Here is a 23,130-nt window from a genome sequence, read left to right as displayed (position 1 = left end):
ATCCCTCTCTCCCACACCAATTAACATCTGTACTTAAAAACAAATTGGTTTATTCACATCTTGTCTGTTTGTGGGACGACTGGTAAGGAATGGTTGGATTTTTCTACATAGCGACTGCTGCACTTTAGAAAGTAATTCACTTCTAATTGCTTTGACGTTAAATCCATCACTTATTACTAAAATACTGAAAATAAAATCAATGACTTGTATACAGACAAAAAGGTTTAACAACAATCATTATATTAGCTCTAATAAATATGCTGATGTATCACTTATTATTAATTTATGAAGTGTAATTTTTTTCAACAAGAATAGCATACTACCTGCATGTCGCTACAGGTTTTGGAAGAACCACTCCTGCTGTGTACACTGCTTGAAAGATCCCTTCCAAATTCACTCTTCGTGTAATTTCACGGATTAAAACTGGAGCAACACGTTTTGACCGCAGCTTCTTGTGCACACAAAGAAAATTAATTTCAACCATCTTCTTCTCGCTGACAGAAATAATTAGAAAACACTAAATTATGCATCTAACATAAAAATAAAGTAATTTTCTTCACGACATCATTGCTTTTTTTAACCAATCTCCCTAGATTAGTGTCTTATGTTCTCAATTCTCCAGCCAATGGAAACAGTTTCTTTCTACCTATTCTCTCCGCACTGCATGATTCCAAACACTTCTATCAAATATCCCATCAAGCGTCTCTTTTCCAATGAGAATAACCCCAGATAATCCTAATCTATCCATGCAACTAAAGTTTCTCTTCCCTTGAACCACTCTTATGAATCTTCTTTGCACACTCTTGAATGTCTTAATGCCATTCATAAAGTGTAGTGCATAAAACTTGACTTCGTACTCCAGCCGAAACTGAGTCAATGCTTTATACAGGTTTATCTTAACTTTTTTGCTTTCTCTCCCATTTATAATCCCCATTATCCTGGACAGTTTGTGAACCACTCAACCTGCCATGTTACCTTCAACAATGTGAACCTGCATATCCTGAAGACCCACTGCTCTTGCACCCTGAGAACTTTACCCTTTGTTATATATTGCCTCTTCATGTTCTTCCAATCAAAGTGCAGTCATTCCAATCACTCCACAATTCTCTGCATTAAATTTTTTCTTGCCACTCAGCCAATTTCATGTTGATGTTGCTCCTGTTCCTCTTACACCACAAAATTTTCTCACAAGTCAGTTATGTGGAACTTTACTAAATATCTTTATGACATCCATGTATTCCAGACAACCATATTACCCCATCCATTCTCTATTACTTTATTAAAAATTAATTAGTTTAATATGATTTGATCTTAATAAGTCTATGCTGGCTTTCCTTAATTAATCTGAATTTGTCCATTTGACTGTTAATTTTGTCCTGATATATCATTTCTAAAACATTCCTCAGTACCAGATGACTTATCGTTACACTGTTTTCACTGTGCCCTCGCTGGTTGAATTGGGAAGGATGGGCAAAATAGACAGCACTGTAGGTGCTGGGTAGCATGAAAGGGTGGAGGATTGACAAGGGACCAGGTGGGAGGGGAAGGTAGCATGGGAAGGGCAGATGCAAGGGAAGCATGCAATTGGGAAGATAGGGATGATATGAAAGATGATGGATATAGCAACAGAGGGATTAGATGTGAACAGTTTTATTGTACTGTCATAATAGTGATACCTCACTTCAAAATGATTTGCAGGTGTCGGCTAGTAAAAATAGGATTAATGAATGCACGGAATTAAAACATTCACTTCATGCTTTCTTTCCAGGAAAATGGAAATCACTGCACATCTCAACATAAATACCAACTAGACAACTGTACTGCCAATGAAAACTAATTCATAGGTATTGTACAGATTAGCATTGTAATCAAAAAACAATTATTCTTTCCATTGAATTAAAATGACCTACATGACTTATAACTTATTTAAAATGCATTCATGTGTTGCATACTGGCAATTGTAAGATAATAACGTTGTTGCTAGTAGCAACAATATGGTTACAGTTGCCATGTTAGCCAAACTGCAAAATGTGACCTTATGTAACAAAGCTGTTCAACATTAACAAGCAATTTTAAAATTATTATTCATACACATTTAAAAAAAACCCAGCCTATTACATGAAGATTGAAATGAAGTTTGGCAAGGTGATTATTTTATGTGCGACCCCAAGTCCAGGTATGTTCAAGTGGTATTGGTATTTAATTGCATTTAGAAACAATTTTGCAAGAAAATGCAGTTTATTTATTAATGAAGGACTTTTGTCAGCTGGGTGAATGCTGTCACAAACTGACTGTGGCCTGAATTTGGTACAAAGCTGCACTGAAGCATTAGGAATACAGTAATTAAAATCATAATACTAAGATTACAAGAAATAGGAACATGAACAGGCCAATCATATCATCAAACCTGCTCCACACTCAATAAGATTGCAGCCTTACCACCACTTTCTTGCCTTTACTCAATAGCTCTCATCAATTGAAAATCTACTGAACTCAGTCCTGAACATATTCCATGGCCTCAGCTCCACTACTCTCAAAGGAAGAGAATTCTAAAGAATGGTAACACTCTGAAAGATGAAATCCCTCCACCTTTGAGAATCAGCATCTTTAAATTGTGCCCCTAGTTTTAGATTCCCTAACCAGGGCAACGATTCTCTCGTATGCCCCTCAGAATCTTATATTTCAAATAAGATCATCTCTAATTGTATAAAATGCAAATGAATTTAGACCCAACCTCTCTGCATAAGATTATCCCTTTATCCCATGGATCAGCCCAATGAATCTTGTCTGAACTGCTTCCAAAGCAAGTATACATCAGTCCAATGAAAGCTGTACACAGTACACCAGATGTGATCCCACCAATGCCCTGTACAGTGTAGCAAGACTTCCTTACTTTTGTAATCCATACTTTTTGCAACTAAAGTCAAATCTCCAATGCCAAAGAGAGCTTGACAGCAACATAATTGCAGCAGATTGACGTGAGCACCACTATCAGAGCTCACACATGTGAAAACAGACATAATAATCAGTGAAACAATTTACAGACATTTGAAACAAATAAAATAGAAGGAGAACCTACGTTTCATAAATACGAATATTGGCAGGAATTGCACTGATGAATCCTACTAATTTTCTATTTGAAGATACACGAACTCCACAGTGCCATTGTGGTAACCAGCCTGGAGGACGAAGTGCCCTGAAGGAACATGCAACTTTTAGATTAACAATCCCAATTAATATCAAATTAAAATAAAATTTCAAAAAGGCATCAGTAACTATAATTGTGTACTCACCACTGCAAAAACTGAGGAGAGTAATCAAATCTAAACATATTGTCATCATCCTCCACATAATTTTCATTTAGCAATGTATATAATTCTTTCAGCTGAAAGCAAGAACATTCCAGTAAAGCTCAGTTCCAAAAAAAAATACTTATGCTTCATGTCAGTAACCAAGTGTTCAATTTCAAAACTCTGTGAAACATTTTAACACCCAATAATTCTAACACTAGTCAGAAATTGTACAGCAAGTTCAGATTTTATTTAAAACGTGAAATGGAATAATATTTCCTAGAATAAAATTCAAAATGTAGATTTGGTGTGACCTTATAACAAGTCAATTGTAGTTACTGTACAAATGAGAGAAATGGGCACCTAACCGGCTTTTAATAGCTTTTACTGATATCTCAGACTGACTTTTTAAAATTGGCAATCCAGCCAACGAGCCATTGCTCTACGCTAACCTGTATACCTGCAAGTTTATTGCCTTAAAGTAGCCATCGAATTTCCTTTCTGAAATCATTGATTGCCTCTGCTTCCACCACGCTTACGACAGCAAGTCCCTAGTCATTATCACTATCACTTAATTTTGTTAGCAGTATCATCGCAGTCAAACACCAGAACCACCACATCTTAAATTTTGTTGGAACCCTGTAAAGTATTTTGAAGGGAGTTACTGTTGTAATATAGGGAAATGCATCAGTGCAATTGGTTTATAATAAATTCCACAAACAGTAATGAGTTTAATGATCAAATCAACTTCTTTAGTTGTAGCAGATGAAGGACAAAATTGGACAGTTCCAATCTTATTCAGGACGGCCACAATATATAGGCTATGAAGTTTCTTGAAATAATTTTACAAACTACTTTTAGGTACTACTATATACAATTCTAAACATATGCTGCAAATTTTGATCCAACTTCACCTATATAGTGTTATAGAGATGTACAGCACAGAAACATACCCTTTGGTTCAACTCTTCCATGCCAGATATCCCAACCCAATCTAGTCCCACCTGCCAGGATCTGGCCCATATCCCTCCAAACCCTTCCTATTCATATACCCATCCAGATGCCTTTTAAATGTTGCAGTTGTACTAGCCTCCACCACTTCCTCTGGCAGCTCATTCCATACACGTACTACCCTCTGCATGAAACAGTTGCCCCTTAGGTCTCTTTTATTATCTTTCCCCTCTCACCATAAACCTATGCACTCTAGTTCTGGACTCCCCACCCCATGGAAAAGACTTTGTCTGTTTATCCTATCCACGCCCCTCACGATTTAATAAACCATGAGGTTTAAACTATAAGGTCACCCCTCAGCCTCCAATGCTCCAGGGAAAACAGCCCCAGCCTATTCAACCTGTCCCTATAGCTCAAATTCTCCAACCCTGGCAACATCCTTGTAAATCTTTTCTGAACCCTTTCAAGTTTCACAACATCTTTCCAATAGAAAGGAGACCAAAACCGCATGCAATATTTCAACAGTGGCGTAACCAATGTCCTGTACAGCCGCAACATGACCTCCCAATTCCTGTACTCAATACTCTGACCAATAAAGGAAAGCATATAAAATGCCTTCTTGGCTATCCTTTCTACCTGTGACTCCACTTTCAAGGAGCTATGAACCTGCACTCCAAGGTCTTTTTGTTCAGCAACACTCCCGAGGCTGTTACCATTAACTGTATAAGTGCTGCTAAGATTGCTTTCCTAAAATTCAGCACCTCATATTTATCTAAATTAAACTCCATCTGCCAGTTCTCAGCCCATTGGCCCATCTGATCAAGGTCCCGTTGTAATCTGAGGTAACCTTCTTCACTTTCCACTACACCTCCAATTATGGTGTCATCAGCAAACTTGCTAACTATACCTCTTATGCTCACATCCAAATCATTTATATAAATGATGAAAAGTAGTGGACCTAGCACCGATCCTTGTGGCACTCCAATGGTCACAGCCCTCCAGTCTGGAAAAACAATCCTCCATCGCCACCCTCTGTCTTTTACCTTTGAGCCAGTTCTGTATCCAAATGACTAGTTCTCCTTGTATTCCATGAGATCTAACCTTGCCAACCAGTCTCCCCTGGGGAACCTTGTTGAATGCATTATTGAAGTGCATATATATCACATCCACCAATTTAACAACAGTTGGATTTTAATTTCCTATATCAATTACCCCCAAGACAGCTTCGATTTAGTGGAGGGCTCTCATTTTCTGGCATATAAGTTGAATTTCTCAAAATCATTTGAGCAGGAAACTTGGGGTTCTTGTGGTGCAGTGGTATTGCCCCTACATCTGAGCCAGGAAGCCTGGATTCAAGTACCACCAGCTCTTGAGGTATGTCATTACATCTTTGTACAGGTTGTTTAAGAAATATCTGAACAAGGTTTTTCCAGGCAGAAAGAAAGGACTTTCCTCTCAACAAACTGGAGTGGATTCAGATTGCGTTCAACACTTCCTCCAAGACTAGCTCACTACAATTCCAAGCTCCACTCCCCTCCCAGCTAATGTAAGAGATCAAGTGAATTTCCCACATTGCCCCGTTTTCTCAGCTGGGAACAAGGAAAGGGGAGGATAATGTACAAATAATATGGAAACTGAACTTTTGTTAAAAAGTTATATTTATAAGAAAAATAGAACAAACTAGCAGTTATTTTGTACAAATGTAAAATATTTGAATTACAAACCTCTTCAGAACTGCCCATATCCAGAGTATCCCACATGAATCCATGAGGTAATGAATATGGCTCTTGACGAATATTCTCTTTATCTGGTTCAATAGAACCATGAGTTGTCACAACCTCATCTGCAGGGACCAAAACAGAGAACTCTCTTTTATAAATTCACTGCAGACATAAAGTACCAGTAATGCAATGTAGATGCTAACATAATTCAATCATGTTTAGATAGAGGAGACAGACTAGGTCAACAATAATTTTTCTGACTAGTTGTAAAATCATAAAATTAAATTGAGATGTTATTTGGTACGAATATCCCAATCAATTAGCTTTGAAACTTATTCTCCTTTAAATATAAACAATTCAAACTGGTGGGATCTGCAAAATTTCCCAAATTGTTTATGCTTTTTTATTTCCAATTGAAAAACTGAGACACTCAAGTGCCATTTCCTCCTTCTGTCACCTTCCATCTTGCTCCGTACTAAAACTGGCACCCTAAATCAAACAAGTAAATCACATTAGTAACTGTGCCAGTCTACAATGCTACAACCAAGGGAGTTATTTCATTAACCTAAGCAGTCAATGTGCAGACACAATTTTGTTGAAGTCCAGAAGTATAAGAAGTCAATTCTGCCCACTGTTTTCCTCGTACACACACAATTTCATGAAATTAAGTAATTAAAATTTTAGAATCTCACAGAGCTACACAGTCATAGACATAGCCCACCATATCTATGCTGACCAACAAACACAAAACTACAATTCCATTTACTTGCTCTTGGTCCATAGCCCACTAAGTCCTGGTATTTTAAGTGCTCACCCAGATGCTTCTCAAAATGTTCCGAGAGCACCTGCCTCCACCTTCTCAGGTAGCATGTTCCATATATTTGCGCTCTCTGAATGAAGGTTTTTTTCTTTCCCTCAGATCTCCCCTAAACCACTTGATCCTCACCTTAAGCTTATGCCCTCTGGTCTTAGGCACATTTGCTATGGGTAAGAGATTCTCACAATCTACTCTTGAGATACACAAAATTGTGAGCGGCACAGACAAATAAGATCCGTCCTCAGCCTCCACTTCTCCAAAGAAACCAAATTCAATCTATCTAGTCTCTCATCACAACTGAGGCTTTCCATCCCAGAGAACATCCTGGTGAATTGTCTTTGCAACTTCTCCAGTGCAATCACGTCCTTATGATAGTGTAGTGACCAGATGTGCACAATATTCCATCTATTGCATGACTAATGTTTTATAAAGTTGTACCAAGACTTCCTTGCTCCCATATTCTATGCTGCATCCCATATGCCTTCTTCACCACCCTGCCTACCTGGGCTGGTACCTTCATGGTTCTATGTACTTGCACACCAATGTCCTTTGTTTCCCTCTTGGTACGTTCTATTCATTGTGTATATCATTCACTTATTAGACATCCCAAGGTGATGATCTCGCACTTATCAGAATTGAATTTCCTCTGCCCAATTTATTAACTGATCAATATCACACTGTAGCCTGAGACCATGTTGCTCACTATCAACACCACCATAAATTTGTGTGTCATCTGCAACTTACTAATTATACCTTCTATGTTTATGTCCAAGTTGTTGCCTTGAATCACATGGACCATCCTACCTTTTGGTCCATTCTTCCATGTAGGACCTTATCAAAGGAAGTTTACTACTATTTGTCTACTATTTATAAATCTTGTAGAATTATAAGTAGCTATTTATATTTGCAACTCTACATAGCTCATGAAGCTGTGGGGAACTGAACATAGAAACTGACACATAAATTCACCAAGTATTTAGATAAATATATCTTACTTTACTGAGCTTCACGCATTAATATTAAATCATAATAAAATAACTTCAAAATTGTCATACTTTAAAAATGTAAGGATCGAATAAACAATATAAAAATGCTGATAAACCATTCCCCGAAAGCCAAAACATACAAAATTCTAGTTAATAAAGGAAACCAAGTATTAAGCTGCATCAAGAGTAGCACTACACTACATTCAATTCTAAGTGAGTTAGAATAGTGACAAGTTTTATTTTTGCTGTTTTACCTACTTTTAAAAAATATTAACAAAATGTACGTGGTTGCTGGTGAGCTGCCTTCTTAAATTGCTACAGTTCATGGCAGGGTTTATAGTGGCAAGGTATATTCACAATGCTGTCAGGGAGGGAGTTCCACGATTTTGACCCAGTGACAGTGAACAAAGAGTGAGACAGTTCCAAGTCAGTTAGTAAATGTGGCTTGGAGAGGTACCTGAGGGCAGTGCTGCCCCCATGCATCTGTTGCCTTTGTCAATCGATGTGGCCAAGGTTTCTGGTTTAGAAGGCACTGCCAAAGGTGTTTGATTAGTTGGTGCAGTGCACCTTGCAGATAGTGTACAATGCTGCTACTGTGTTATCTGTGGTGAAGGCAGTAGATATTGAAAGTGGTAGATAAGGTGTCAATCAAGTGGGCTGCTTTGTCCTGGGTGATGTCCTTTATTTTGAATGCTGTGGGAGCTGCACCCATCCAGGAAAGTGGATAACATTCTGTGAACTCCTGTTTTGAGTCTCTAAGATATTGGACAGGCATAGGGAAGATAGAAAGTGACGTATGTGTTGAAGAATTCCTACCTTCCAACTTGCTCTTGACAGCACAGTGTTTAGATGTCTGGTCCAGTTCAGTTTCTGATCAATTCTAACATCCAAGATTTTGATGGTGAGGGATTTACCGATGGAAATGCCTTTGAATGTCAATTGAGGATAGTTAGATTCTCTCCTTTTGGAGATGGTCATTTCTGGTACTTGCTTTACATGAATCTTACTTGCCACTTCTGAGCACAAGCCTGAATTTTATTCAGGTTTTTGCAGCACATGAACACAATGCTTCGGTATCTGAGCTGTTGTGAATGGTGCTGAACACTGCTAACATTAGTGACCATTCTACCTCCTGACCTTGTGACGGTGGGAAGTTCTTTGATGAAGCTGAAAATAACTGAGCCTAGGAACTCATGCAGTGATGTCCTGGGATTGAGACGAGTGATCCCCAATAACCATGACCATCTTCTTTGTGCTTGGTATAACTCCACAATGAGTGGAGACATTTCTCTCCAATTCTCACTGACTCCAGTTTTGCAAGGGTCCTTGGTGCCATACTCAACTGCAGTCACTTTTACCTCCCTCTTGAGAGTTCAACTGTTTGCCTATGTTTGGATCAAGACTAGTGAGTTTTAAGAAGATCTGTAGGTCAGGTTGAGGTTCTGTATGGAGGTTTTGCTCACTGTGCTGGAGGGTTCATTTTCAGATGTTTCGTCACCATACTAGGTAACTTCTTCAGTGAGCCTCAGGACGAAGTACTGATGATTCCTGCTTTCTATTTATGTGTTTGGATTTATTTGGGCTGGTGATGTCATTTCCTACAGTGATATCATTTCCTGTTCTTTTCTTAGGGGGTGGTAAATGGGGCCCAACTCAATGTGTTTGTTAATAGAGTTCCAGTTGGATGCCATGCTTCTAGGGATTCTTGTCTCTTACATCCAGATAACGAAGGACACCACTTCGACTGGGACAACACATCCATCCTAGGACAAGCCGAACAGAGACACACACGAGAATTCCTAGAAGCATGGCATTCCAACCGGAACTCTATCAACAAACCTCATTTCTGAGAAAAAGAACAGGAAATGACATCACCACAGGAAATAAATAAAAAGCAGGAATCATCAGCAGTGCTTCGTCTGGAGGCTCACTGAAGATATCACCTAGTATGGTGACGAAACATCTAAAAATGAACCTTCTTGGATCAAGACTATAAGAAGTTCAGGAATAAATAGGCACTGGATGAACCAATTAAAGCAGCAATTACTAAGCAAGTACTTCTTCCTAATCAGTGGGAATAAACTGATGGGGTGGTAATTGGTAACTGGATTTGTCCTGCTTATCTGTGTCATGGCATACTTGAACAAATTTCCATATTGCCATGTAATGCTGATGCTGCAGCTATACTGGAACACGGTCAAAGCTACGAACCTTTGCAGTATCGAATGCCTTCAGCAGCTTCCCAATATCACAGGGAGTGGCTAAAGGCATCCTAGGGACCTTAGGTAAAGGTTATGGTGAATCATTCATTTGTCAATTCTGGTTGAAGATCATTGCAAATGCCTCATTCTTGTCTAGTGCATCATGGTGCTTGGGTTCCCCTTTTGCTGAGGATGATACCAGTGCAATCTCCTTCTCCTGTTAGTCATTTGACTTCTGTTATGCCTCAGTGGGGTTGTTTGCTGAAATCACGTCCCATTATTCAGAGAGTCATCACAAAAGTTAACAATCAGAAAAAGTACATAGAATCCCTAAATTTATGTTTTTGACACCCAGGTTGATAGAAAGCAAAGGCCAAGTTTTTGCACTTGACAAAAATTACTATTTATTCCACATCATTAAATTGTAGCTAAAGGTAAACAACTTAACTTTTGCAAAATAACTATCTAGGGAAATTAGAGTTTTAATTAGTAAACTCTCTTATAGACCTGCACAGATTCACAATCCTCACCATCTTAAATGGGCAACCTCCTATTCTGAAACTCTGACCACTAGATCTATATTCACCCACAAGAGAAAGCAAACTTTCTACATTCAAGTCCCCTCAGAATCTTATTTGTTTTAATTAAGTCATCTCTGACATTTCTAAATCAAAGGATACAGGCCCAACCTGTCTAGCCTCTCATCAGAAGGCAATCTGCTTATTTCAGGTATTAGTTTAGTTACTCTTCTCTGAACTTCTTCCAATGCACTGACAACCTGTGGGCGGCATGGTGGCACAGTGGTTAGCACTGCTGCCTCACAGCGCCAGAGACCCGGGTTCAATTCCCGCCTCAGGCGACTGTGTGGAGTTTGCACGTTCTCTCCGTGTCTGCGTGGGTTTCCTCCGGGTGCTCCGGTTTTCTCCCACAGTCCAAAGATATGCAGGTCAGGTGAATTGGCCATGCTAAATTGCCCGTAGTGTTAGGTAAGGGGTAAATGTAGGGGTATGGGTGTGTTGCGCTTCGCCGGGTCGGTGTGGACTTATTGGGCCGAAGGGCCTGTTTCCACACTGTAATGTAATCTAATCTAACCTTCAATAGGGATGGTGACCAGTACACCATTCCTCTCTATTCTTACATTAATTCCCCTTGCAATAAAAAATAACATCCAGTTATCTTTCTTGATTATTTGCTGCACCTGCATATGAACCTTCATATGTGATTCATACACCAGGTGACCTAGATCTCTCTGCATCCATTTATCATTTAAGGCATGTCTTGGAGGTGCAGGTGTTGAACTGGGGTGAACAAAGTTAAAAATCACACAGCACCAGGTTATAGTCCAACAGGTTTATTTGGAAGCATGAGCTTTTGGAGTGCCGCCACAACCACAACTAACTTTGTCCATTTAAGATAATATGCTTATTTTTTATTCTTTCTGCCAAAATGGACAATTGCACATTTCAAAACACTGCATTGCTATTGACCTATCCTCTAACCTAAACTACCAGTTCACTGGTGATTAAGTACTGCTTTCATTCTCTCATTATTGCCCTTTTAAAAATTCATAATGGTACTCTTAGACACACACTCTCTCCCTTAAATGGCATGGAAAATTCAATCATATTAGGGTCATAATTAATCCTACCTCATTGGTCAAAAACCAGGTCCATTATACCCTGCTCTCTGGTTGGTACTATAACATTCAGGTCTCATAAATTGTCTTGAAAACATTAAATGAATTCCTCAGATAGACTATTTTTTCCCATCTGATTCCTCCCTACATATAGGTTAAAATCCCCAAAGATAATCACTGTATGCTTTTGATAAACTTTCATTATTCCTTCCTTGATACATTTTCCTACTATGTGCTACTGTTAGGGGCCTATGCGCAACTTCCACAAGTGACCTCTTGCCTTTATCAATCCTCATCTCTACCCAGATTGCTTCTATATCCTGGTTTCCTGAGTTTAATTCATCCCTCTCTATTGTGCTAATGTCATCCTTATTTAACAAAGCCAATTCTGCACCCTTTCCTAGCATCATGCCCTTCCTAAACATCACACTCCCTTCAATATTCAGATCCCATTCTAGCTCGTCTTGCAGTCACACTGCAGTAACAGTCGGTAGATCATACTTATTTATATCAATTTATACTAGTGATACATCTATTTTGTTTTGAATTCAAATGCAGTGCCTTAAGTTTTGTGCTTCTGTTATTTTTGTAACATCTAGTTATCTGATTTGCTCTTGGATCTGTATTCTCTGTCCCTTCCTGTCATTGTCGGTTTGTCATTTCCCACATTGATTCCTTTCTCTGTGGCCATTCCCCTCAACTGATTCACCTCAACTTCTCAAATTTGGGCTCTTGCCCCCATGAGTTAGCCTGCTCTACTTCTCTAATTATGCTGTTCACAAGAATACCAGGCCCAAGTGTCCTTCAACTCCATCATACTGTAGTTTTTGACATACAACCTGTATACTGCGGTTCTTAGTGAGTTTTTAATTATTTATTTAGCTATCAGTTAAAGACGTTGCATTTTATGTATTTATTAACTGTAGTGCCAACATATCTACCATGTTAAAAACTTGATAACAGGCTTAAACTAATAAAGAATATTCACTTCTGATGAAACAAGCATCTGATATTTGATTTGAGCTTCCTGCCTGTGATAAGGTTATGATTAGGCTGCACATCCTCCCTTTCCAATATCAGCCAATAAAAATAGAGACTGTGTGATGCTTTGTTTTACTCAACAAGAACTAACGATAAGTAACTTTTTTTAGAATGCTTCACTGTAATGTTGACTGCAGGACAATCTTCCCATATCTGAGCTGTGATGTTTGAATTTTTGGAATTCCCTTCCTCAAAAGGCAGTGAATGTAAAAATTTTTTTAAGCAATGGTAGATACACTTGATTCTCAAAGAGATAAAAGAATATTGATGGTATGCAGGAATGTCGAGTGGAGGTTAAAATCAGATCAGCCATTGAATGGTCGAGCAGGCTCGATTGGCAGAGTTGAATATCCTGTTGGTTTGTTCATATGTAAGTCCCCCTTACACATACACACCCACACCCACACAAACTATCCTTATGAATGGAGGGAAGGAATAGGAAGGCAATTCAGTGGTTTCTGTTTACAAGGTCACTGAAATGATTCTTGCACTGGTCAGAATGCTGCTTCGCAATCTTCCCTTCCTTGAAGCTTTCACTGGTTTGCAGGCAACATAGGGGACTATTTCATATTTATAAAATGTAATTATAAGAGGACTTATTAATTAAAATAACTTTTACTGCAGCGAACAGAGGGGACGAGTGGAGGTCTGATGGCTTCTCTCTTTATTATTCATAGTCCCAAGCTGTTCAACTAGCTGAAAACCAATCACACAGTTGTTGGTAGAAGGCCTGAAATCATTGCTACTGGTGTCTAGTCCGTAGATGAATCAGCTTTCTGTTGCCACACAAAGCTTCATTTTTATACATCCGTTTGACTTCAGCTCAACAACAGACAACACTTCAATTTAAATGATATTTGCAATGAGTCTCAGGCTATTTGCTTTCAAAACATGCAGCAATCTACCATTCACCCTTGGTTTCTAAAATGGTTCTTTTCTTATTTCAGTCCACAATTAAAAATATAGAAAAACAAAGACAAGATATTTACGCCATCCACCATATTAATGGCTGGCAGGACATTTTTTATTCACTCCTGGGATGTGGGGATTGATGGCTAGCCAGTATTTATTACTTGTCCCCAGTTGTCCTCGAGAATGTGGTAGTGAGCTTCTTAAACCGCTGCAGTCCATGTGATACAGGCAAGTGGGAAGTGTTTCATCATACTCTTGCCTTGTGCCTTGTAGGTGGAGGACAGACTTGGGAGAGTCAGGAGGTGAGTTACTCACCACAGTATTCTTAACCTCTGACCGGATCTTGCAGCCACTCTATTTAATATCACAAGTCCAGTTGAGTTTCTGGCCAATGGTAACCCCCAAAATGTCGATAGTGGAGGTTTCCGCAAATATAACACCTTTGAATTCACACCTGTCAAGGACAGTAGTCAGACTGTCTCTTATTGGAGATGGCCTGGCATTTGTGTGGTGAGAATGTTATTTACCACTTGTCAGCCAAGTAGCTTTGATTTGATCTTCTGGTTTTGAGAACACTAAGCTTACATGCTGCTTCTGTTATTTGGTTTGTAAGTGGCTCCATGCTGTAGCATTTTTAGATCCAGTGTTCCTCCTGGCATGTCCTCCAGCATTCTTCATTCAGCCACACTGTTCTCTGGCTTGACAGCAATGATAGAGAAGGTTTGCCAGGTCATACAGCATTCAACTGCTTCATTCAATTCTGTTATTATTGACTGCTCAAAGCACCCCATGGATGTCTGGTGATCAGTTGCTAAACCAGTTTAAAATCTATCCTATTTAGCAGCTTTTTAAAAAATGTATTTGTGACATGATGCCATGAGGCTTCATGGGATCCAGAGACAATGAGGAGGATTCTAGAGTAGATTAGATTACCTACAGCGTGCAAACAGGTCCTTTGGCCCAACAAGTCCACACCGAACCTCCAACGAGCAACCCACCCAGACCCATTCCCCTACATTTACCCCATTCACCTAACACTATGGGCAATTTAGCATGGTCAATTCACCTAATCTGCACATTTTTGGACTGTGGGAGGAAACCGGAGCACCTGGAGGAAACCCACACAGACATGGGGAAAATGTGCAAACGCCACATAGACAGTCGCCTGAGGTGGGAATTGAACCCGGGTCTCTGGCGCTGTGAGGCAGCAGTGCTAATCACTGTGCCACTGTGCCTCCCTGGGGCTGCTCCCTCCCAAATTTAAGCCTTTATTCTGCCACCTTTGGTAAATTTATCCTGGTGGTAGGACATACGGGGATTATAGTGGCAGTGTTTGGGATACTCACTGCACAAACTATCTTTGTAAAAATAACTACGTTAAGCTGTTGTTTAACTTGTCCATGGGACACTCCCCCAATGTTATCATAAGCTCCCAGATGTTACCAAAGAGGGTTTTGCATGATTGACATGATTGGAGTTGCCATGGACAATGCTGCGTATCCAGCATGGTAAGACATCCTAAGTGGTTGGATACAACTGAGTGGCTTAGTTGGCCTATTCAGAGAACATTCAAGAGTCAAATATATTGCTAAAAGTGTGGAATCACACACAGGCACCAGGAGATAAGGACGGCATACATCCTTCCCTAAAGGTCATCAGAAACAGAGAGTTCCTTATACAGCTATAGTTATAGAATCAACATTAGATTTCAATAATTTTAGTTTGCACGGTTGACATTAGAACATAGAACATAGAGAAGTACAGCACGGAACATGCCCTTTGGCCCACAATGTTGTGCCGAGGGTTAATCCTAATGCAAAATAAAATAACTTAAATTATTTAACCTATGCACCCCTCAACTCACTGCTATCCATGTGCATGTCCAGCAATCACTTAAATGTCCCTAATGACTCTGCTTCCACCACCACAGCTGGCAATGCATTCCATGCATTCACACCTCTCTGCGTAAAGAACCTACCTCTGACGTCCCCTCTACACATTTCTCCTAATATCTTAAAACTATGACCCCTCGTACCAATCCATCCTGCCCTGGGGAAATGTCTCTGGCTATTGACTCTATCCATTCCTCTCATTATCTTGTTTACCTCAATTCTTATACATGTTATGGAGGTGCCGATGTTGGACTAGGGTGGGTAAGGTCAGAAGTCACATAACACCTGGTTATAGTCCAACAGGTTTATTTGCATTCACAAGCTATCAAAGTGCTGCTTTGTCAGGTGAAATTTCACTTTACCTGATGAAGGAACAGCTCTCTGAATGCTTGTGATTTCAAATAAACCTGTTGGACTCTAAGCTAGTGTCATGTGACTTCTAATATCGTTGTAGATAGTGCACGAGGATATGCAGAAATTACAATGTAAATTAAACAGAGTGATGCCTGGAACTAAGAATACATTTACAGTTATGAGGAGAATCTTGAAATACTGGTGCTATTTCTACTGATGCACAGAAGACTAAATGTATGAATTGTTTTAATATATTGAACAGAGAAGGAGAAATTGTGATGAAGACAATCAATTTAGAATTGTCAATATGAAATTAGAAAAGCTGAAGGAAAAATTATGTTGCTTAAACAGGCCATTGGAACATGTGATGCTTTGCCATAGGGCATGACTGAGGCAGTAATCATTGTAAGAAAAGAAAATAAGTATTTAAAAGGAAAATATATGATATGGGGATAGTACTGAGCTCTCTTGGTATTAAATTTCTGGAGAAATGATAGCACACAGACTAAACAAGTTAAAAATCACACAACACCAGGTTTTGGTCCAACAGGTTTAATTAGAAGCACACTAGTTTTCGGAATGCTGGTCCTTCATCAGGTGGTTGTGAAGGACACTACCACCTGATGAAGGGGCAACACTCCAAAAGTTAGTGTGCTTCCAATTAAACCTGTTGGACTATAACCTGGTGTTGTGTGATTTTTAACTTTGTACACTCCAGTCCAACACTGGCATCACCAAATCAAGACTAAACAAGTTGGCATAGTTGCTTTTCTACCTTGCAAACATCAATGGTCGTATAACAAATTTGAGATTTGATTGAAAGACAGAATATAGTGATCAGAACTGAAACATTAGTTGAAAATAAAACACTGTTTATCAAATTGACATCAGAGAATTTTCTTTTGCTATTATAGGACTTGGAATCTATTGCTATTCAGTTAACGTTCAATGATTTTGTTCTGTTTCCCTAAACTAGGAACTTTTCTCCTCATGAAATCATTTTAATATAAAAATACAAAAAATTACATAAAAACCTGTTTCTACATCTTAAAAAAAATTATAATGACAAGCAATATTTGACCAATGTCAATTTGTTTTTCAAATAATTGTTATTTTGATGCCATTCTTTTCTAAAATCATTGTCAATATCTGAGCATTTTCACCAACACTAGCATTTACTGCCCAAATCTAGTTGAAGATGGAAATAACGGAGTGGCTTGCCATGTCAATTTAGAGTTAGTTAAAAGTCAACCACATCAATGAGAAATTGAAATTACACATAGGCCAAAAGAGGAAAGTTTTCTTCTCTAAGATACTTTAGCAAACCAACTGGTCTCTTACAAAAATCAAACTTTGCTTCACTTTTACTGGAGCTAGTTAATTTTAAAATCAACTTTTTAAAACCTGAATTCAGATTCTCAAATAGTCATGATGAATTTTGAATTTTTCTCTGAACTATGTATCAAGGAACCTCATGTCGTTAACAACTTGTCTTCAGCAACAAAATACAGGAGTCACTTAGGAATCCTTCCTTTACTACAAGGGCTCCTATGCTGAAGCAATACCCCTCACAACAACTGAAGACTTCTACATGTACATGTACTGTGGTCAGTCAGAATATTGTTAAACGTACTAAGTTTGGGTACCGGTTGGGTGTCCCAGAAGTGGTATCTGTGTTGACTGGCCTCCTCCAGACTCTTGCCAGGGCCTTGGCATGCTGTAAGCAATTCCATTGCTCTTTGAATGTCCTGAAGCTTTTGCATTGGAACGGAGGGATTCTAATGAGAAAGAACATCAGTTTTAAAAAAAACAGATGTTTTTTAAAAAAGAAGTCCAGCATTTTGGACATTTTCCTACATTAATGGCACTATAGAACCATGGCAACACCACGGTAACTTGTTATCTAAACAAACATTCACTCTACTACTTTTGTCTTTGTTAATGTAATTGTGCATACATTTTCATGCTATCTGCAAACTTACAAATACTTACACTAATGTCATAATTTAAATCATTGGTGAAAATAAACAGCAATGGAGTCAACATAGACGAGTACAGAATCCACTTTGACCAGACCTCATTCAGATCCACCTTCATAATGGGAATCACTTAATGGTCCAAATAATCTAGGAAGTTAAACTTTTAATTTCTACCTGCAATAGATGCTCCTACTTAAAACAGAAATATAATTCTACAATGGACCTTGGCAACACTGGACAGCAGGGGAAGGAGAAGTTATCCTGTTCTGTTCGAACTAAAATGTTTTCTCTATCCCCATTCTTCACTAAAGTGTACTCCAGAGGTTAGGTGATGTATTAGTCAAGTTTTAACTATGTTACCTCCCCCTGCCAACCCTGGTAGAAATTACATGGAGAAAATCTGTAAAACTGAGAACGTTTCTTACAGTGTGCTCATCTATGTATATATCAGCAGCCGTGGTAAGAGAGAATACTGGGGATGCTAGTAGCTTTATATTTTAAAACTTCAGAAATAACTTGCTTACATGAAGCTACTACAATGCCAAAACCAGAAATAGGATCCTATAGAAATGACAGGATAGTGCTGAAAAACATTTTATGGTTTCAACAGAAAATCACCAGTGCATAAATCCAAGTCTATAATAGACTGAACAATGTGCCTAAAATATTCCTATCTGTGTTGATAATGCACAAACTTGTCACATAATTTGGAGCAAATGCCAATGTTAATGTTTCTTCACCTTAAACATACACTTCCTCCATCATTAGTCTGTCATAGTTGCCATATGTTCTAGGAGATGCGCTGCAGCAACCACCAAGATTTCTCCAAAAATAGCTTTCAAACATGCAAACTCTATCACCAAGAAGAAAAAAGGATTTGAGGTGCATGGGAACATCATCAACAAGTTCCTCTTCGAGCTGTATTCCATTCTGACTTTTACGTGGAGCTACCAGTTTTGGACTGGGGTGGACAAAGTTAAAAATCACTCAACATCAGATTACAGTCCAACAGATTTATGTGGAAGTACAAGCTTTTGGTACATTGCTCCTTCATCAGGTAGCTAGTGAGGCAGAATCATAAAACACAGAATTTACAGCAAAAGATCAAAATGTCATACAACTGATGCAATGTATTGAACACACCTGGAATGCTGTTAAGTCTTTAATCACTTAGAATGGGTTGCAGGTTTTGATTCATTAATATTTTAATCCCAGAACTTCTTTCAAGTCACATTCCTGAGATAACATAAGATTTTATAAAAATGGTGACATCTCAGCTCAGACAATGCATTAAAGCTGTGAGGTTAGAGTCTGTGTGTATTCCAACCTTGAGTCAGACTGGTTCTATTTATAAAGTAGGAATTTATAAAATGTCACCTGGACTGACTGCCTGCAGACTGTGTGCTTTTTGAACAAAATACAATGAATCTCCAAATACAAATCTGCAAATGCATAATTTACCCCATAGATGTAAGTGTGTGTGCATGCTTGTGAGGCAGAGGGAGAGTCAGAGTATGTGAGTGCGTGTGTGTAGCAAGAGTGTGTGTGCATGCGCATGTGATGGAGTATTCTTGTGAGAGAGGAGAGAGAGTATGCGAGTGCACATGTGGCATGAGAGTATATGCATGCGCATGTGACAGAGTATATGCCTGTGACAGGGTGTGTGCTTGAGTGTGGGAGTGTGTGTCTCAGAGAGAGAGGGTCTGCACGAGTGTGAGTGTGATCGTGTGTAGGAGTGCGTGTGCTTATGTGTGTGTGCATAGTACAGTGGGGTCACCTGCAGTGTGACATGAACCCAAGATCCTGGTTGAGGCCATCCTCATGGGTACCGAATTTGGCTATCAGCCTCTGCTCACAGCTCTGCATTGTTGCCTATCCCAAAGTCCACCTTGGAGGATGGTCAGCCAAAGATCCAAGGCCAAATGTCCTTGACCACTGAAGTGGTCCCTGACTGGAGGGAACATCCCTCTCTGGTGATAGTTGTGTGGTGTCCATTCATCCATTGTTGTAGCATCTGTTGGTTTTGCCAAGGTACCATGCCTCAGGGCATCCTTGCCTGCAGCGTATGACATAGACAACTTTGGCCAGTTCCGACATGCCACAGCGAGAAACTGTAATGACCTCCTTAGGAGGCAGACAAGGGATACAACCAATAGGGTACCCTTCATTGTCCCGTACTTCCGAGGAGCGGAGAAACTTTTCCATGTTCTTCACAGCTTCAACACATTATCGATAAGGAAGAGCACCTCGCCAAGATCTTTCCAACACCTCTACTTCTCGCCTTTAAAACAACTGCCAAATCTTAAACTGACCACTGCTTGCAGCAAACTGCCCAGCCTTCAGGACATCAACCATAACACGATACAACCACTGCAAGATGTGTCAGAGTGTCGACAATGGATACAACCATTACATGTGTGGACACCACCTACCACGTGCGTCGCAGGTACTCATGTGACTCAGCCAATATTGTTCGCAGCCAAGTTCAGTACCCATGAGGACGGCCTCAACTGGGATCTTGGGTTCATGCCACACTACAGGTGATTCCACTATACTATATTCTCACAAACTCCTCTACACAATCACACTCACGTGGACCCACTCTCATACATACATACACACGCCCCCACCACAGGCATATACTCCGTCACCTACGTGCACACATTCTATCAAGCACGCACAAGCTCACACATTCTCTCCCTCTCAGGCATACACGCAGGCACACATACTAGTTTTTGCGATTTTTGAGAAGATTTGTAGCTCAGGTTGAGGTTCAGGTTTTATGTTTGCTTATTGAGCTGAAAACAAATTTGCCAGCTTAGTGAACAAACTTATAACCCAAACATATAAGTCTATGAGGTGAATGTGCATTTACAGATATATTCTATTTTGTTCAGCAAGCACACAATCTGTAAGCAATCAGTTGATGTGACATTTTATAATTCTTACTTTAGAAATAGAAGCAGTCAAGATTGGAATACAGACAGACTCTAAACTCACACCTTTAATGCACTATCTGAGCTGAGATTCACCTTTTTTATAAAACCTTAAGTTATCTCGGGTATGTGACTTGAAAGAACTTCTGGGATTTACATATAAATGAATCAAAACCAGCAACCCATTCTAAGTGATTAAAGACTAAACAGCATTCTAGGTGCGTTCAGTACATCGCATCAGTTGTAACACACTGATTTTTTTTACTATAAATTCTGTGTCCTATGATTCTGCCCTGCTGGCTATCTGACGAAGGAGCAATGCTCCAAAAGCTTGTACTTCCATATAAACCTGTTGGACTATAACCTGGTGTTGTGAGATTTTTAATTCTGACTATTGCCATTGTTTCACTGTCACCAGACTGAAATCTTGGATGTCTCTGTCTAATGGCAGTGTGGTGTACCTATAGTACAGACAACAGTGATTCAAGAAGGCAGAAATGGGTAATATATGCTGGCCTTACCATCAACACCTACATCCCATAAACAAATAAAAAAGAAAATCAGCATTACTTTAACAATGATTTCTTTTCTTCATTTACTGAAGAGAGTCATAGAGACGTACAGCACGGAAACAGACCCTTCCGTCCAACTTGTCCATGCCGACCAGGTATCCTAACCTAATCCAGTCCCATTTACCAGCACTTGGCATATACCCATCCAGATGCCTTTTAAATGTTGTAATAGTACCAGCCACCACCACTTCCTCTGGCAGCTCATTCCATATACGCACCACCCACTGTGTGAAAAAGTTTACCTTTAGGTCCCTTTTATGTCTTTCTCCTTTTACCCTAAACCCTCTAGTTCTGGACTCCCCCACCCCAGGGAAATTACTTTGTCTATTTATCCTATCGATGCCCCTCATGATTTTTAAAACCTCCATTAGGTCACCACTCAGCCTTTGATGCTCCAGGGAAAACAGCCCTGACTATTCAGCCTCTCCTTATAGCTCAAATCTTCCAATCCTGGCAACATCCTTGTAAGTCTTTTCTGGACCCTTTCAACTTTCACAACATCTTTCGATAGGATGGAGACCAGAACTGCACGTAATATTCCAACAGTGGCCTAACCAATGTCCTGTACAGCCGTAACATGACCTCCAAACTCCTATACTCACTGCTCTGATCAATAAAGGAAAGCATAGTAAACACCTTCTTCATTATCCTTTCTACCTGCGACTCTACTTTCAAGGAGCTATGAACCTGCACTCCAAGGTCTCTTTGTTCTGCAAAACTCCCTAGGACCTTATCATTAAGTGTAGAAGTCCTGCTCTAATTTGTCTTTCCAAACTGCAGCACCTTGCATTTTTCTAAACTAAGCTACATCTGCCACTTCTCAGCCTATCGGCCCATCTAACAAATGATTTTGACATGCTGAAATGACGCATCAGTGTGCAAAATTACAGAGATTCTATTTTGTAAAGGGCACCAAAATGAGTAAATTGTTCATCAAACGTGGCTGAAGATAACATTCAGTCTGCATTAGGTATGGAATATTTGCCTGCTTGATACTTAATAACATACCCACTCTAAAGTCAGTTGTAGTACCAATTGTCGCAGTAAATGTTTTAAATATTCTACTGGTATTCTCTTATAATTACTATACAGTTTGCAAGATACAAATAAAAGAGTTGAGTATTATAAAGGAAAAAATAAATAAAGCTCAAAGGATTAAGAGGCTAATAATACCAAACAGCTAGTGACAAATCCACTCTGAGGGATCAACAGGCAGAACTTCAGCACATCTTTGGTGAAGTGTGGGTTCTATCCACTCCAAAGGCCTATATTTGAGTCTGGTAAATTTTCCAGGGTGCAGTTCATATAAATAATATCACCAGTGTCCTGGTGAAATTCCAGTTTGTTGAACAATTTGCTTTATAGTGGCAGAAAAATCAGTGCAACAGCCCACATCACACCAGAATCCAAATGTAGTTCTTAACATAGAAAACAGGAGCAAGAGTAGGCTATTTACCACTTTGCCATTCAGCATGATGATTGCTGACTTTCTAGCTCAATGTCATGCTCATCGCCACCTTTAGCCTTTAGAAATCAAACAGCAATACAGCTTCCAAAGCTTCCTGCGGTACAGAATTCCACAGGTTTAGCACCTTCTGACTGAAGAAAATTCTCCGGAACTCAGTCCAAAATGGTCTATCTTATTTCCTGGGAACATGGTCTCAATTCTTAATCCAATCATTTCTGCATCAAGTCTGTCCACTAGATTTTTTTATGCGGTTCAATTATATACCCTTTCATTATTCTAAACTCCAGTGAATATAGATCCAAACTCACATCATATGACTAACTTACCATTCTGGGTATCAGTTTGTGAAAGTTCATTGTATTCCCTCTTTGGCA

At 39.3% G+C, this 23,130-nt stretch overlaps 1 protein-coding gene across 1 annotated transcript in view; it reads right to left on the bottom strand.

Annotated features, from left to right (window-relative positions):
* The window catches only part of nmt2 (N-myristoyltransferase 2), a 56,476-nt gene that overhangs the window by 15,636 nt on the left and 17,710 nt on the right, over positions 1-23,130 (bottom strand). Inside the window, exons 3-7 of the mRNA XM_072575826.1 lie at positions 17,435-17,579; positions 5,966-6,084; positions 3,294-3,385; positions 3,080-3,196; positions 324-494 (exon numbers count right to left, since the gene is read on the bottom strand). Coding sequence (XP_072431927.1) covers positions 324-494; positions 3,080-3,196; positions 3,294-3,385; positions 5,966-6,084; positions 17,435-17,579 — 644 coding nt within the window. The remainder of the gene's footprint in view (positions 1-323; positions 495-3,079; positions 3,197-3,293; positions 3,386-5,965; positions 6,085-17,434; positions 17,580-23,130) is intronic.

Source organism: Chiloscyllium punctatum, chromosome 8, assembly GCF_047496795.1.
Source record: "Chiloscyllium punctatum isolate Juve2018m chromosome 8, sChiPun1.3, whole genome shotgun sequence".
Taxonomy (NCBI): Eukaryota; Metazoa; Chordata; class Chondrichthyes; order Orectolobiformes; family Hemiscylliidae; genus Chiloscyllium; species Chiloscyllium punctatum.
The sequence above is the reverse complement of the archived record's forward strand: the minus strand, read 5'-3'. Positions and strand labels throughout refer to the sequence as shown.